Genomic DNA, 15,543 nt, shown 5'->3' with positions numbered 1-15,543 from the left:
TGGTTTTATCCTACCCATATTCTCTCGGATGAAAGGTGAGACAGCACCCTCTGTTGATGTGAGACAGCACTTTCCATTGTTTTAGCACGGTTTAACCTCCAGGAGAAGGTAAGACAGCACTCTCCGTTGAGATAATGGTACCATGGTTTGATTTCTCTTGGGGATGCGCACCAGAGACTGATTTGGGAGTTACCAACCGAATTTGTATCGGGTTTGGCATAATAACCGACATGTGAGCTCATAGCCAGTAGGACGGGCATGCATCATGTACATTTGTTTGATTTTTTTGGGTGTGCATTTGTTGTTGTGTTGTGTTTATATAATTTATCTAATTATGTGTTATGTGATAAATACTTTATATGTGTTTGCTTTTGTGTGATTGAATTATTTGATTTGCTTGTGTTTGCTAGTGTACGGAGGTTATGGAGGTTGAGGCGGATTGACTCCAGTTTTCTCCTGAAACTCTGGTTTATGTGTTGGATGAATAAGAATGAGTGAGAAAAGCTTGTCGGGTAGAAAACCCCTAGATAAGTCTTTAAACCTTAAAGAAAAGATTTTTAAGATGCAGTTACTTTCTCGAATCACACTTGACTAAGAAACACTTGTGTCTGAAATTATATATATAAGCGAAGATGATTTGAAAATGTTTTTATATACCATTTAATTTGTTTTTTTTAGAGGAAGATAAAGCAATTGTATACAGCTAATTGAATATGATTTGAAAATAAAATTAAACTTTCTTGAGAGGTTAGTTGACCAGGTGCATGTGTTTTTATTATTTTTGTGTCATTCTCTTCTCCTACGGAGAATTGTTTGGTTAGGTTTTCACCTCCTACAGTCTTGTATTTTTCAGGAAACGAATGAGGAAGTCAATGAAGAGATTACTAAGCTTTTGGACATATATTATTTTAATTGTGGATTTGAATTTGTTTATCTATTTTAGATGTTTTCCCTCGCCTTTATTTTTGTTATAAATTTTTGTACAGAGGGATATGATTTGCAATTATATATGTATATGTATATATTTGTAAAGTTATTCTTGTGAATGTAATATATTGTGTATTATATATATGTATGCGTGTTTGTATGAATAATAAGGAAAAAATAAATTTTGGTTTTTAAAGAAAAGTTTATAAGGATTTCAAGTAAAGACTCTTACTTTATTATTATATATATGTAAATGCTCATAATATCATCGCTATCAGAGTGGCGTAACCGAAAGCGTGATATTCTTGTAGTAAGAATGTTACGGACGGCGGCGTGCCACATCTCACTCGCCGGCATCGTCGCCAACTTCCTCTTCCCCTTAATCTCTCGCGCATAGAAAGCAGGAATACTCTCTTTCTCCCTCTCCCTCTCTCTCTCTCTCTCTAGTGCTCTGTTCTTTATTTTTTTAATTTTATAATTTTTTATTAGGGATAATTTAGTCCAAAATTTTAAGAGTTAGGTGAAAAATATGATTTTAAAATTAAGTTGAACTTTAGGGATGAATTTAAATGTAAAAAAGGTTGAAGATGAATAAAATTTTCGACCTAAACCATAAGGACTAAAATCATACTTAACCTTTATTTTAATATCAAACAATAATTATTCAAATATTTGAAAACAATACGCGGCAAAACTCATCTTAAATACACTACTAAAAATACATATAAAACTCATTGTATTATCTAAAAACACCACACAAGAAGTTCTTCACACATGCATTCCAATCATATATGTGGACTCTTGTTCCACTGTCCCTTGATCTCTAATTTTTCATGCACAATATATAAGGATTATTATCTTTACTAAGTTGTCAAGATCCATGATTTTCCTACTTTTTTTAAATATATCTTTTGCTTTAATTTCATACAAGTAACATCTAAAATTGTCTTGTTCATGATAGCAAAAAGTTAAACCTAAAAAGAGATTTAAGAGAATTTAGAAAATAATAAATGATCAAATATATGGCAGGGCGGCCATAAAAAGGAATTTTTTGTTTAAATGAAATAAATTAATTATTTACTCAATTAAATTTTTACCATTTTATGCATTTAAGTACTATTTCATTGACAAAGAAAGCGAAATTAAATTTTACATAAATTTCGCAATCACTACCAGCAAAATCCAAGAAGATTTGTAATCGCGCAATTGCACGTTCGATGTCAGCGAAATCGCGATAGTGACGGCAATAAATAATGCGCCCCAACCAGCGTATTTGACACTTCATTTCATTGGAAATATTAGAGTGTAGGAGAGGGAGAGATTCGAAGGAAGAGAGGAGAGGAAGAAAGGAGAAAAAGAGAGGAGGAGAAAAATGTCACGCAATAACATTAATCGGCTAAATGAAGACAGACACATTGCGAACCATCTGAACAGGAAAGTTAGTAGTGCTTAATTTTTTTTTTTTTTAGTTTTTTTAGTTATGAAAATTAAATATTTGACAATTTTTTTTTCTAAATTAGTATAAATATAACCTTGCAGATCAGCTTGCTATCTAGTTGCGCATGATCTTGTGACATGGTTGTGGCCAAACATGTATGCTTTGCCTCGTACATGCGAACCTCCTAAAATCTAAGGTTCTATCAATAAGCAACTCGAATGCTCCATCTACCACCAGCTGCATAATGGTTGCAACGATAGCGGTACTTTATCCGATCAACTCGATTACCCGATACAACACTTCTCTGAATGCTGTAATTCTTTATGGCTAGGTGTATCGACTCTCTGTTATAGAATATGTGCCCGAGTCGTAACTCCACGGCCAAAAGGCATCGTATCGACCTTCATAACATCAAGGTCCAACATAGAATAATGGCTTGGAACTTGCAAGCAAAGGGGAAGATGAGGTGGTGGTAGGAGAATAAATCGTGATTTTGTAAATCTTGATTCTTGTGTTTCTAGAACGGACTCGATCTCATCATCACTACCATTCTCCGAACCAGTTTCAATCCAGTCCTTATCTATCTCCGAGTCTTTTGAAAATTCAGCATCCGATGGTTCAAATGACACTTCGCTTGGCACCCCAATGTCTGTTCTCGGCTGTGGCTCACTCCCGGCGTAGAACTCGACATGCCTAAACATGAAGATGAAGAACTTTCACCTATGTTCACGACCTCGATGTAAAGCTCTATTACTTGTTGTGCCACAATCTTCCCATATACTTTAAGTTAGAATACTTTATAACGCACTCTTTGACTTTGATTGATAAATAGAAATTGATATCCTATTTTCCTTGTGTGTTTTCTCCAAGGTTGTCTTAATTTAATAAAAACACTTTTTTTTTAGTTCTATTTATATTATTCTATATACCCTTATATCTTAATATATATTATTTCCATATTTATTTTTATATTTCATATTTATCTTACTATATTTATCTTACTAAATAATCTTATTTATATATTATTATATTTAATATTTAGTTTAGAATATTTAATGCATATTTCATTTAAATGTATATTTAATGTATTTAAATATATATTTAATGTAATCAAATGTTTGTTGTCTACATCAGTCCATCCAATAAACTGAAAATTTAGAATAATATTCTATATATAGAACCGGACCAGTCAATAAACTGGTAAGGTCAGTGGTACAATGGTTCACTGGTTCCATCGGAGTTCAACCGAGGTTCGACCAGTTTAATTAAATATTAAATAAAATTATTAAAAAACCTATATATAATTTTAAATATATAAATGCAATCATTTCTAACTTAATAAAATTCAAAATTTCACAATTTCACATAATGAATTATCCATAATTTAATATTAAAAGTTCGCAAACAACTTCAAACATCAAAGTTCATAACTAAAAATAACCAAAATTATGAACAGAAATAACAAATAAATCAATAACCTCAGCAAACAATTACTAAACCAGCAAACAATGACCTCAGCAACAAAATTATGAATAGAAATAACAAATAAATTAATAACCTCAGAAAACAATTACTAAACCAGCAAACAATAACCTCAAAAAATCCAGCTAATCAGTAAATCAATTACTAACAAATAACAAGTATTATCAAAATCAATTGCTAAACCCTAAACCAGCAAGCAGACGCCGAGGAGATGGCTGCGAAGTGTGAAACTGCGAACAGAATATTACTTACCGGCGGCGAGGAGGAAGGCGAGCAACAGCAACGACAGAGGACGTGACACCGGCGAACACAGAGAACGCGAGCTCGGCAATGAAAACGACGCGGTGAGGGCTGCGGTGGTCAAAACTGTCGCTGCGCGATTGGTTCAGTTTCAGAGAAGAGAGGAGAAGAGATGAATTACGAGGATGAAACTGGAAACATGAATGGGATTTGATTTAAGGCTTTCACTTGTCGCTTCAATTTTGCCGTTCTTCCCCCCCCCCCCCTTTTTAGGACAAAACGATGCCGTTTTGGAGGGTTTATTTTTGAACCGAAAATCCTCCAAAAATTCGGACGATTCTGTCGGTTCACCGGTTAACTGTCGGTTCGACCAGTTCTGTAACTAGTTTTTTGTCAGGCACTTTATAGGTCTACCCGGACCGGCTTGGTGATCGATTTCTGGTTAACCCAATTGAATTGGTCGGTCTGATTCGATTTTCAGAACTATAGTTTTCTCCCTAATAAATCCATGTTTACCATAATTAATTTTTCAGCTCAATCAAAAACTGTAACTACCATGTTTGTATTATAACTCGTTCATTGCATTCAAAAGATACACCATCATCGTTATATTTGATTGTTGCATTAGGATAAACAACAATATTAACGTGTTTAGCTGTCATTTTGTTAAGAAAAAAAACTTTAAAAATAAGAAATAGAGATGAGAAGAATGATATATATATATATATATATATATATATATATATATATATATATATATATAGGAAAGGACAAATAGATCCTTTACTTTTTGATTCGCAGACATTTAAGTCCTCGAGAATTTGAAAATACATTTAAGTCTCTGGTTTTTTTAAAACCTAGACATATTGATTCCTTATGTTCACTTGGGTCTGTCAGACCTAACAAAAAAATCAAATGTGATTCTTGTTGTACTGACCTGGTTGATATGGATACACACGTAAGAAGATTTTTAAAATTAGACAAATTAGACTTAGGGATCGATATGTCCAGATTTTGAAAAGGTTAAAGACTTAAATGTATTTTTAAATCCTCAGGGACTTAAATGTCTGCGAATTGAAAAGTTATCATTTTCTATATATATATATATATATATATATATATATATATAGAGAGAGAGAGAGAGAGAGAGAGAGAGAGAGATGTGTGATTGTGCTTTGCTATTCTCACATATTTATCATTAAATTAATTAACAATTATTAATGACACTATAAGAAATTAAAAACAAAAAAAAGGGTTAAGTATGTATCCGATCAGTACTTGACACCCAACCTTAAAATAGATTTAAGCGAAAAAAAAAGGTCTAAAATAATTGAATAAATTTATATAGCGTGCACATAAATACTAATATATGAAAATAGGAAGTATAATTTTAAATTATTACGTGAATATTAGATATAACAAAATGAGGATAATTTATTGGAATAATTGTATAAATTAATATAGCGTGCACATAAATACTAATTTTTCTACTCTTAAAATAATTTTAAAGCTTATTATCATATTTTAGTTATTTGAATTACAATCATTTAACTAAAAAATGTCCAATTTAAAAAAGAAAAACCAAGTACAAGTAGCCCAAAGTATTAGTTTGAAAGTATAAATTAGCCCATCATTCTATTTGTCCAAAAACCAAATATGTAGTTCAATTAATGTTTTTAACCCAAATAAATAACATGTGTGTTACCTTATTAGTTATTAGACATCGTCCTCGCAAACAGACGTTTGATAATCCGTGTGAGTCGTCCCCAAATCTTTAACTCAATAATATTTCATCCATAGTTGTTAAAACTGAATTGGAACGATAGGTTCATCGAAAAACTGGTGAACCAGATTCTAAACTATTCCGATTCAGCATTTTGACCGTTTAAAAAAAAAAAAATTGGATTGAACCGATCAGAATCAGTGCGAATAGAAGTTGAATGGCAAGGCAACCCGCGATGTCAGCGGACTGCTGCCACTAGGCCAAACTGTTTTTCCGTTTTTCGTTACATTTGTTTTTTTTTTTTAATATATATACAAATTAAATTATATTTATTAATTTTGATTTAAACAGTTCAACTAATTATCCATTTGACTAAACCAATAATCTAGTAAACTAGTAGTTTGACCGGTTCCATCATCACTTCGATTGTGACAACTATGATTTCATCTCTAAAGGTGTTTTTGTAAGTCTCAATTATTCATGATATTAAAATTATAATATTATTCACTTGCTCAGCAACTTTTCTTCAGCAACTTAGTATCAATTTTTGGAACATTCCAATAATAAGGTTTGCGTCCTGTGATTTTTTTTTTTTTTTGTTTCTGGAAAATGATGCTTTTTCTATATGAATCAACTCAGTTTTTGACAATGTGACAAAGAGAGGAAGAATGCCCGTGCTCACTTTACCCTATAATTTACCAATTTTGAATCTATTTTTGAGATTCGAATAGGTTTGTGGAAGGTTTCATACTTTCATTTTTGGTGAATAAATTTATTTCGTCTTTATAGTTGATATCTTAGCATGATTAGAGTGAAGATGTTGGTACGATGGTTCCACCCTCTAAGGGAGCTGCTAAGAGATAATATTGGAACTATGAAACCACTGATTTGAAAGGTGAAAAATTATATAATACAATTATATATCATCGGAAGAGCAAATAGCATGCCAAAATTTCTTGGTCTTACTCTCAAAATCAAGTGATGAGCAATCTGTTTGCACACTAGAGTGACCTACAATTTGACAAAACTGAATACACAATTCATATTCTCCTTAGTCCTTAGTTCTTACTATACATGATTCCATAGTTTCAAAGAAATCATTATATTTCCTGTACTTTGATTTCACCATCCCTCTATAATCAAAGCTTGATTGGGGATTGATTCATTATACCTAATATTCCTGATTAATATATACTCAATACTTGTGGATATATCCCATGGGACTTATTCTAGGCCTAATGTTGTGATGATCATAGACCGAGTCACCATAGTTCACAGGCTTGATGACCACAGATTCCTGCTTCACACTATGCTCCTGCACCGCGCCGAATAGTATCTCGTTGGTTTCCTCGTGGCTTTGCTCGTAATAGGTGCGAGGGATCGACGAATGAGACTGGTGGCGATGATGATGGTTTTTTGGTTGCTGTTGAAGATCACCATCCCATCCGCTGTAGAACACTCTACTTTGCCTTAGTTGTTGCATTTTCTCTGCATCCACCAACATGAAAGGATATGTTTTTCGAGGGGTTGGAGCTCGTGTATCGATAGAAGGGGGCTCGTCTTCTTTGGGAATCACAAAGCTTTCTTGAACTGGCCAAGCATTTACTTGCTTTTGAGGTTGCTGGAACAGCTGTTGTTGGCTTTGAAATTCATACATCTGTGGCTTTTTCCTCAAACCGGGGAATAACCCTCCCAATAGTTCCACCACAGATGCTCCGGCGTTGGAAAGAAGCTTCCCAGTGGATCCAAAGAAACCTTCTTCTTGCTTTTCAGGCTCATCTTCTGATGGAATTAATGGAGGCCTCACATATTTCAGTGGCTTCTGATATGGAGTTGGTGAGATACCCGAAATTGCTTGACCCTGATCCTACAAAAGCAAAGAAGTTTAATTTTGTTTTAAAGTTTCAAAATATCATCAGATATATGTGACATAGACCATAGATAATACTTCCTCCTTTTCAGAATAACTGTGTCAACTATATCATAATAATCATATCATGAAAACAGTATTGAATTTGAGAGAGAGGAAAAGAGAAATTGCAAGAATGAAGAAATTTTCTCAATGCACAATGGTATTTATTTATGACCAATTAAAATATATGTCTGTACCCATATATGATACAACAAGAAAGCAGAGGACAAGGCTAAGCAGTAAGAACTCACATCCTGAGATGCTACAATTGTGCTAAGTCTGCACTGCAACAGCGCCAACATATAACCAAAGAAGCCAGCCCCAACAAGCATTGCAATTCCTGCAAATCAAAGGCCGTCGCTTTTAATTTGTAACTAATAAAGTTCAAAGAAATATGCCAGGTTCATTTAGCTTACCGAGAGGAAATCCACTTCCATATTGATAAGCACAGTCATCAAAGTGCAGTTGGATCTCCCTGATGGCTTGGTTTCCTCTGTCTATGACAAGTAGGGAGCAACTACTTCCAACATAAACCACATCAAAGTCATTAGAAAATTTAGCTTCCTCACTTGGTCCATCAACATGGCCCCCTCCACGACTCCATTTTCCTCCGCCGGCAATCGTTGTAACGCCTGAAACAAAAATCATAATTCAATAAAAAAAAGTTATCAAACATTACATGGCCTATAGGCTACAATGCAACCACATATGTATATACAAACAGAGGACTTGTAAGTTATCAAGAATGCTAAAGGGAAAGTTTTATATCTTATCATTTAGGTGTCCCATATATAGATTCAAATGAAAAAAATACACGGCAGGGATAGAGGACCTAAACATGACTATAGCTAACATGACGTCTACCTGAGTCACTAATTTTCCTAATTGCCATATTCATAGTATCTGCAATGTAGATATTTCCACGGTCATCAAATGTTATCCCCTTCGGGTGGTTCATCCTTGCCTCCCTAAGCTTCCCGTCAACATGTCCAGAATATCCCTCAGCAGATCCTGCCACCAGCTTCGGTCTGCTATCTGCATAATTGCAATGCAAATGTTATCCACTAAATGAAGGAAATATAGAAATATGCGCACACAGACAGATTCAAATAGCACATTGATTAGTTATGCACATTGCATAAATCGATCACTTCTGATCCTAAAATATAAGAGATTGACCAGAGATAACAGGGAATAAGATGTGGCAGTTACCATCTAAACATTCTTGCTATTCTATGGGTGGACAATCTATCAAAATAAAAAAAAAATAAAAATAAAAAAAACAATTAGAATGGTGGCAGCAATTTCAGATGTTGGATTTAGCAACAAGGATTACATCTTACATGAAAACCGTATGCAGTCTCCCATAATGAACCTCAACTGGTCTAAACAACATTGTAGTAAGCCGTTTTTAAGAAATACTATGCAGAATGCTTCGGTGAGATAAGAAAGAAAAACTTGACAACTTCACACTCTTAAGAAATTCAGTGTACCGCCTAAAACAAACACAAAACTGAGATAACTCATAATTCCCTAACTCCGAAAAAGTGCAACTCAATTTACACATTTGTCCTTGTGACAAAGTGAAGGGATCAAAACGTCAAAAATCAAGTAATATTTTTTAGTAAAATTGCAATTCTTCATGACATGATCAAACCTATAACCAAATCTCTTATATATGATGCTGATTTTACAAATAAATAAAAACCAATAAAGAAACTGAGTGAAGTTTAGCCAATGACTGAGATCATAAGCTACCACATTGGATCACTTACACAAAGAAAGCGAGGATGAAATCCTATAAACGTTACTATTAGCCGAATCAAGGATCAGAAGTTCCCCATTAGGCAACACCTCAACCGCATAAGGCTCAATCCCAAGCTTGCTTCCATCAAACACAGTTTCCACAGTGTAGCCACTCTCAAACTTCATCATAGACTTCTTCCCAGAAACCCCTAACCAAAATCAGCACTCAACAAATCAGCATTCCAATCCTAAGTCCCAATGAATAAATATATAAATGCAAGGAGCAATGGCATAGATCCAAACCTGTTTTGGTTGTTGCTTTGAGAGACCAGACCCATTTGGTGAAAGCTGGCACGGCATTTGAGAGAAACCCATTTACAATCTCTGCAAAAAGGTTCAAACTTTGAGGTGAGAATCAAAACATAGGATCAAAGATGGAAGTGGGTACAAAAGTTGGAGAGTACTTACTTGCAGGTGAAGTAGTGAATGGTGCAGCTGAGGCACCACAAAGAAGAAGCAACAAAGTGAACAACAGCACCAAATGGAGCTTACCCATTTGATCCTGGTGTGGAATGAAGTTCCTACAATGGGGGATTATGGAGTTGGAAATGCAAGCTATGAGAAATCGGGAAGCAAAAAAAAATAAAAAAAAAAAACCTAATTTATGTAGCTTGAAGGTGAAAGAAAGAAGTATGTCCCTTTTCTTTATATCTGATATGAAGTTTTTAGGAGAAAGTGTGAAGGAGTGGATTTGAGTGTGAAGAGTGTGAGAGTGGAGAGTGAAGAGAGAAAAATAAAGGGAAGGTAAAAAAGGCAAAAGAGACAAGAAAAAGAATGCGGAAAAGAAAGTGGGCCACTCTCAGATTATTGTGGGAAAGTGAGAGAGAGAGACTCGTTAATTGTGTCTTTGTTTCTTACACTTAGCATTTTTTTTAAGTTAGAAGTGAGATTTAAATTCGGAATTTTTAAGTGTGTATGAAAAGATTATATTATTTGAATTATAATTTATTGGTATATTATAAATTTATTTAGTGTTTGTTTGGATGTTATTAAATCGATAAAAAAATATTTTTTTATTGAAAAAAATTTTATTTTTTAGTGTTTGACAAATTTATAATAATAAAATAAAAATACTAGAAAAAATTAAAAGAAAAATATTTTTTTGAGAAACTATAATTTATATTTTTTTTTAAAAGATTTTTTTTTAAAAAAGATATTTTTCACATAATAAATAAATAAAAAAATACTTTTATCTTATTTTACTTAAACATAATTAATAGATAAAAAAATTTATTTATATAAAATATCCAAACATAAAATTATTTTTATTTTTGTAAAAGATCTTTTAAAAAATGATCTTTTTCAAAAATAGTGTCCAAACAAACTTTTATTGTATTAAAAATTTTAAAATGTATAATATTTTATCAATTTTTTTTATAATATCTTTAGAATACTTATGAGTAAGATGCAATTTTAATAATCGTATTTGTATAGGTTAAATTAGCATAAAATTTAGGAATTAAATTAACTGTTATTATGTTCTGATTTCTTACTTATTGTAGGAGGAGTTTTTTGTTTTTCTCATAGTGGAAATTGAGTATGGTCTTATATAAGAGGTTTTTTTTTTTTTTTTGGTGACTTATATAAGAGGTTTAATTTGCTCATGAATGTCCTCCTTTTTTTACTTAAACAAATAAGAAAATCAAACATTTTTAAAAACTTTAATAAATGTTTAACAAAACCTTTTAGTTTATTTATTTATTAGTACAAAGTGTTATTTACATAACTGAGTTTAACAAACTTTGAAAAATAAAAGATAAAAATTGTATGTGTACACCATGTATGCAAAATTTGATGGAAAATTGTATGACCAGATTTATTTAAAATTGGCTGATTCAGACATATAAATAGTGCGAATTTTATTTATCTATTTATTCTTTTTCAAAAGAATAAAATATTTGACCTGTATTATTTTCAAGTAATTGTGTCTAATTTAACTTCATAGATTGTATTATGTATTAATAAAAATGGTAACAATCGCATACGATAACATAAAACTCTTGTAAAGTGATTATTTAATATTTATATTTATATTTCTTAACTAGATCCAATAATAGAAGAACATCTAGTCTTTGCTATTACCAATGTAAATTCTAGATTATAATTTACCAAAAATTTCCAAATCACAAAGGAGTTTCAATTCACTATGTTGCATTTTTTCATTTATAATAAATTTTGGCTATAATAATACATTACAAGACTTTCATAAGAAAATTAAAAATTTTCTTTAAAAACAAATATGATATTTACACAGAGAAAGCAAATTTTTTCTTTCCTAATAATTTTAAGTCAATAACCATTTAAAAAATTGTATAAAAGAGAAAATAGTTATATCAAATAATAATTAATTTGGGTCCAAAAAGATTGATCTTAAAGGGAGTCGAGACTTCCAATAAGCTATAATATGGGATAGTAATTTTAGACCCTGACGATCATGTAAATAGTTGTCCAAGAAAGTGTAAAGATTAGAAAAATAATAATAATAATATACTTTAGGGTGGATATTTTACTTTGTGTTCATCGTATATCTGTTTGAATTTATACTAAATTCTACCCGAATTTAAAAGAATATGATTTTGATTAAGTATTTTATGGTCTAATTATGCCCTAAAAAATAACGTGTTTGAGCTAAGAGGATATTGATCATGACATCTTTTTCAGGAAGAGCAAATGTTAATGGAGTTCGTTCGCATAGACCTTCTCTTTACTTTTAAAATATTTTTGAGACGCGAATTCTACTCATTTTTAATTATACTCTCTCAATTTTATTTTACTCAACATTCTTTCTGAAGAAAGAAAAAAGAACTGTCAAACTCTTTTGCTTCTTTATTCATCTTCTACTTTTTAATTCAGATATACTTTACTTCTTTTTTTTTTTTTTGCTTCAAACTTATTTCTAAAGAGAAAGATCTTGAAAATTTATATATTAACTATAATGATAAAAGAATTAATTTCTACAAATGAGATAATAAAATTAATAAATTTTTGAAAGAATGGAAAAAAAAGGATGAAGAATATTGTACTTTATATTTCTTGATCGATCGATTGATTGAAAAATTATATATATATATATATATATATATATATATATATATATATATATATATATATATAGTATTGTCTACAAAAAATAAAAACAAATAAGAATAAAATAAAAACAAATAAAAATAAAATAATAAATAAAGATAAGATAAAAATTTAATAAAATTGATGATACTATTAAAAAACCAAGACTAAGAGTTTATTTAGAATATAACATTCATTTATGAACTTAACTAATATGACGTATTAATAAATTCAAGTTGAAGAGATTTCATAATGCTTAGTCTCTTTTCACTTTTAATTACTACATAGATCTCTTTTATGGTATCTAAAATTCATTTGTAAAATTTAAAAGTAAAAAACGAATCTCACCTTACTCCAACACTACTTTGAGACAAATTACCCAAAAGTTCAATCTTCCTACTACATATATGAATAGTGGCTTCTGCTTTTGTGTCTAGTCTCTAGTTAAAATCACTCTTACAAACTCTCATGTATGTGTAACACACTACATAATCTTGCATATGGTATCACAAGCTTGAGTATCTTTCTCTCATGTTTTCACCCTCTTTCATCTCCTGACATACTATAGAAATGAATTGAAGTGGTGGCTTCTATTATAACCAGTTGAGTAAATGAATGATATATATTTGCTTTGTGGTCCATACTATAGCATGCAGCAGCATTCATGAGTGAATGAGCTTAAGTCCTTTTCCCTCATTACTTCTTCTGATTTTAGTTTTGACTAGTAGTGGTAAAAAAAAAAAAAAAGTCTATAGCCCAAGGAATGATTAGTATTATGATTAATTGTAGAAATTAATCATTTCTTATTATGCTTTCAAAATTCCCCTTCTATTTCCATATCTCAACATGGGTGCAATATAATAAGCAACGCAATGCAACTTTATTTTTATTACCCCCAAACCAAAGTTAATTAAACATCAACCATGTTATATATATATTAAAAATTAGTTACTACATTAGTTATTTATATAAAATGCATATTAAAATATAAAATATACATTAAAAATATTTTAAATAATATATATATAGTGTTTAATTTGACGACTGACTTTTGATATACATATAACATTTTTTACTACAGATAATATAATTAATTGATTTAATTTGATATAACTAAAGATCTACAAGGGAATATTGTTTAATGAGTAGTATCTCTCAATCTCCAAAAAACTTTTAGTTGGACAATTTAATTTTTTAAAAATTTTAATCACCAAATCAGTTTTTAATCTTTTTATTTTATTAGATATATTAATTTTTATATTAAATTTTGATAAAAAATTAGACAAATTTATTCTTGTTATTTAATAAAACAAATAACAGATTCTCATATTAATACGTAGACGAACAATTTGATATGAAGACTAATTTATCAAGTAGAACAAAAAGTTTAAAATTAATTTAATAATTAAAATTTATTGAGAACTAACGTATGACTAATTTTATTTTAACAATCGACTTAGAGTATTACTTTTAATTTATAACATTCAAATTTTTAATAAAGAACTCCAATTTTTATAATTAAGCAATGCAACTTAATTAGTGGTATTTGGACACATATATAGGTGAAGTAGTCAGAATCGAATGGATGATGATGATGATTATTTTCCATGACCAAGCTGCATCAACCAATGATAATGGCAGCTCTTGTCTATCTGTATTCAACAGAAGAAGCAAAGCTGGCAATGGTGGCATGCCACGTGATGAGATTGTTGCATTGCATTATATATATTGCAAGTTCTTGCACCCAATTGAGAGGCTTATATAATTATTGAGTGGCACTATTTATAACAGAAATCAGAATGTACATTTTGTATAATATAATATAATAATATACACGAAACATGCATCACAAAAGAAGAATACAAATTGTGAGGGAGCAATAAGGCAATGGTGGCCAATTTTTCTATTTCTTTTCCAACACACTCCATTCCTTCCGATCTTCTTAGCAAGGACAGCTTCTCCTTCATGTCATGGGCCCATCATTTTGATAGATCATGATGAAAAATTAATGAAGAAAACAAAAATCAATTATACTGCATCAACACTAATAATCAACCATACCATAGTTATTTTTGTAATAATAACACTTTACAAACGATATAATATAATCAAAATTGCTTTACACTTATAATCAAAATTTATAAATAGAATAATCAAAATAGATTTATATCTATAATAAAAGTATTAATAAAAATATGAAAAAATATCGGTGACTTATTTTTTATATTCTAAAGCTTGATTATGTATTTATGTTACTATAAAAATATTTTGCTATTCTATTAAAAAAAAATTTTGATTATTTTGTTATAACGTATTTAATTATTTTAGTGGTTTGATTGCTTTGCTAGAATATTATATAAAATAAGGGTGACAAAACAGGTAAAATCCGTCGAACCGATCCGCTAAAGTCGCTAAAAAGGCGGGTCGGGGTAGGATTTGAAACCCGCCAAATAAAAAATTCGTCAAATCCGCACCGTCAAAATTGCGAGTTTTGGCGGGGTGGGGCGGATCAGTCCGCCAGGCCAAAGGCTTTTATTTTTTTATTAAATAAAAGAGTAATTATGTACAAAATTAATAATTATATAATTTTTAAATACTTTTTTTCATTTTTTGTTTTTGTTCTTCTTTTAGTTATTAACTTTATTTATTTTATTTTACAATTTCGTATATATGTTCAAATTATGTGACTTATTTTTTAAAATAAAGATGGTTCTATTGACAAATATTATTTTGAACAATTTTATTGAAAAATCATATTATAACTTGACTATTTTTTATTTGTATTTTTAAATTTTTTTATTAATTTTAATGAATTTTATTTAAAAAAAAGGTCAAGTGAGCTAACCCGCCAACCCGCCAATCTGCTATAAAGCAGGATAGACTAGCATTTTAAACCCATTTTAGTTGGTGGGGTGGGCCAACCCGCCCCATTTATGGCGTGGGCCTAGA

At 30.7% G+C, this 15,543-nt stretch overlaps 1 protein-coding gene across 2 annotated transcripts; it reads right to left on the bottom strand.

Annotated features, from left to right (window-relative positions):
* Positions 1 to 6,751: 6,751 nt before the first annotated feature.
* Positions 6,752 to 10,397, bottom strand: LOC107643378 (uncharacterized). Of its 2 annotated transcripts, none has more exons than XM_016347005.3 (7): positions 9,937 to 10,397; positions 9,772 to 9,852; positions 9,498 to 9,677; positions 8,587 to 8,757; positions 8,139 to 8,354; positions 7,974 to 8,062; positions 6,752 to 7,677 (listed from the first exon to the last, which is right to left on the bottom strand). In XM_016347005.3, exons 1-7 carry the CDS (start codon positions 10,022 to 10,024, stop codon positions 7,006 to 7,008), a joined length of 1,497 nt encoding a protein of 498 aa, XP_016202491.1. In that variant the 5' UTR covers positions 10,025 to 10,397; the 3' UTR covers positions 6,752 to 7,005. The 2 variants fall into 2 exon arrangements, with proteins under 2 accessions (XP_016202491.1, XP_016202492.1); XM_016347006.3 differs by having other exon boundaries at positions 6,752 to 7,671; positions 9,937 to 10,243.
* Between the last annotated feature and the right edge of the window lie 5,146 nt (positions 10,398 to 15,543).

Source organism: Arachis ipaensis, chromosome B5 (assembly GCF_059453495.1).
Source record: "Arachis ipaensis isolate K30076 ecotype BB chromosome B5, ASM5945349v1, whole genome shotgun sequence".
NCBI classification, from domain to species: Eukaryota; Viridiplantae; Streptophyta; class Magnoliopsida; order Fabales; family Fabaceae; genus Arachis; species Arachis ipaensis.
The sequence above is the reverse complement of the archived record's forward strand: the minus strand, read 5'-3'. Positions and strand labels throughout refer to the sequence as shown.

What these genes read in the sequence shown, in the direction of transcription:
- LOC107643378 (XM_016347005.3), bottom strand. Translation starts at nt 10,024, where the DNA reads ATGGGTAAGCTCCATTTGGTGCTGTTGTTCACTTTGTTGCTTCTTCTT. An exon ending in ATTCACTACTTCACCTGCAA is followed by an intron (nt 9,853 to 9,936) that starts GTAAGTACTCTC and finishes ACCTTTTTGCAG; the next exon opens with AGATTGTAAATGGGTTTCTC. An exon ending in CAATTGTAGCATCTCAGGAT is followed by an intron (nt 7,678 to 7,973) that starts GTGAGTTCTTAC and finishes TTGCTTTTGTAG; the next exon opens with GATCAGGGTCAAGCAATTTC.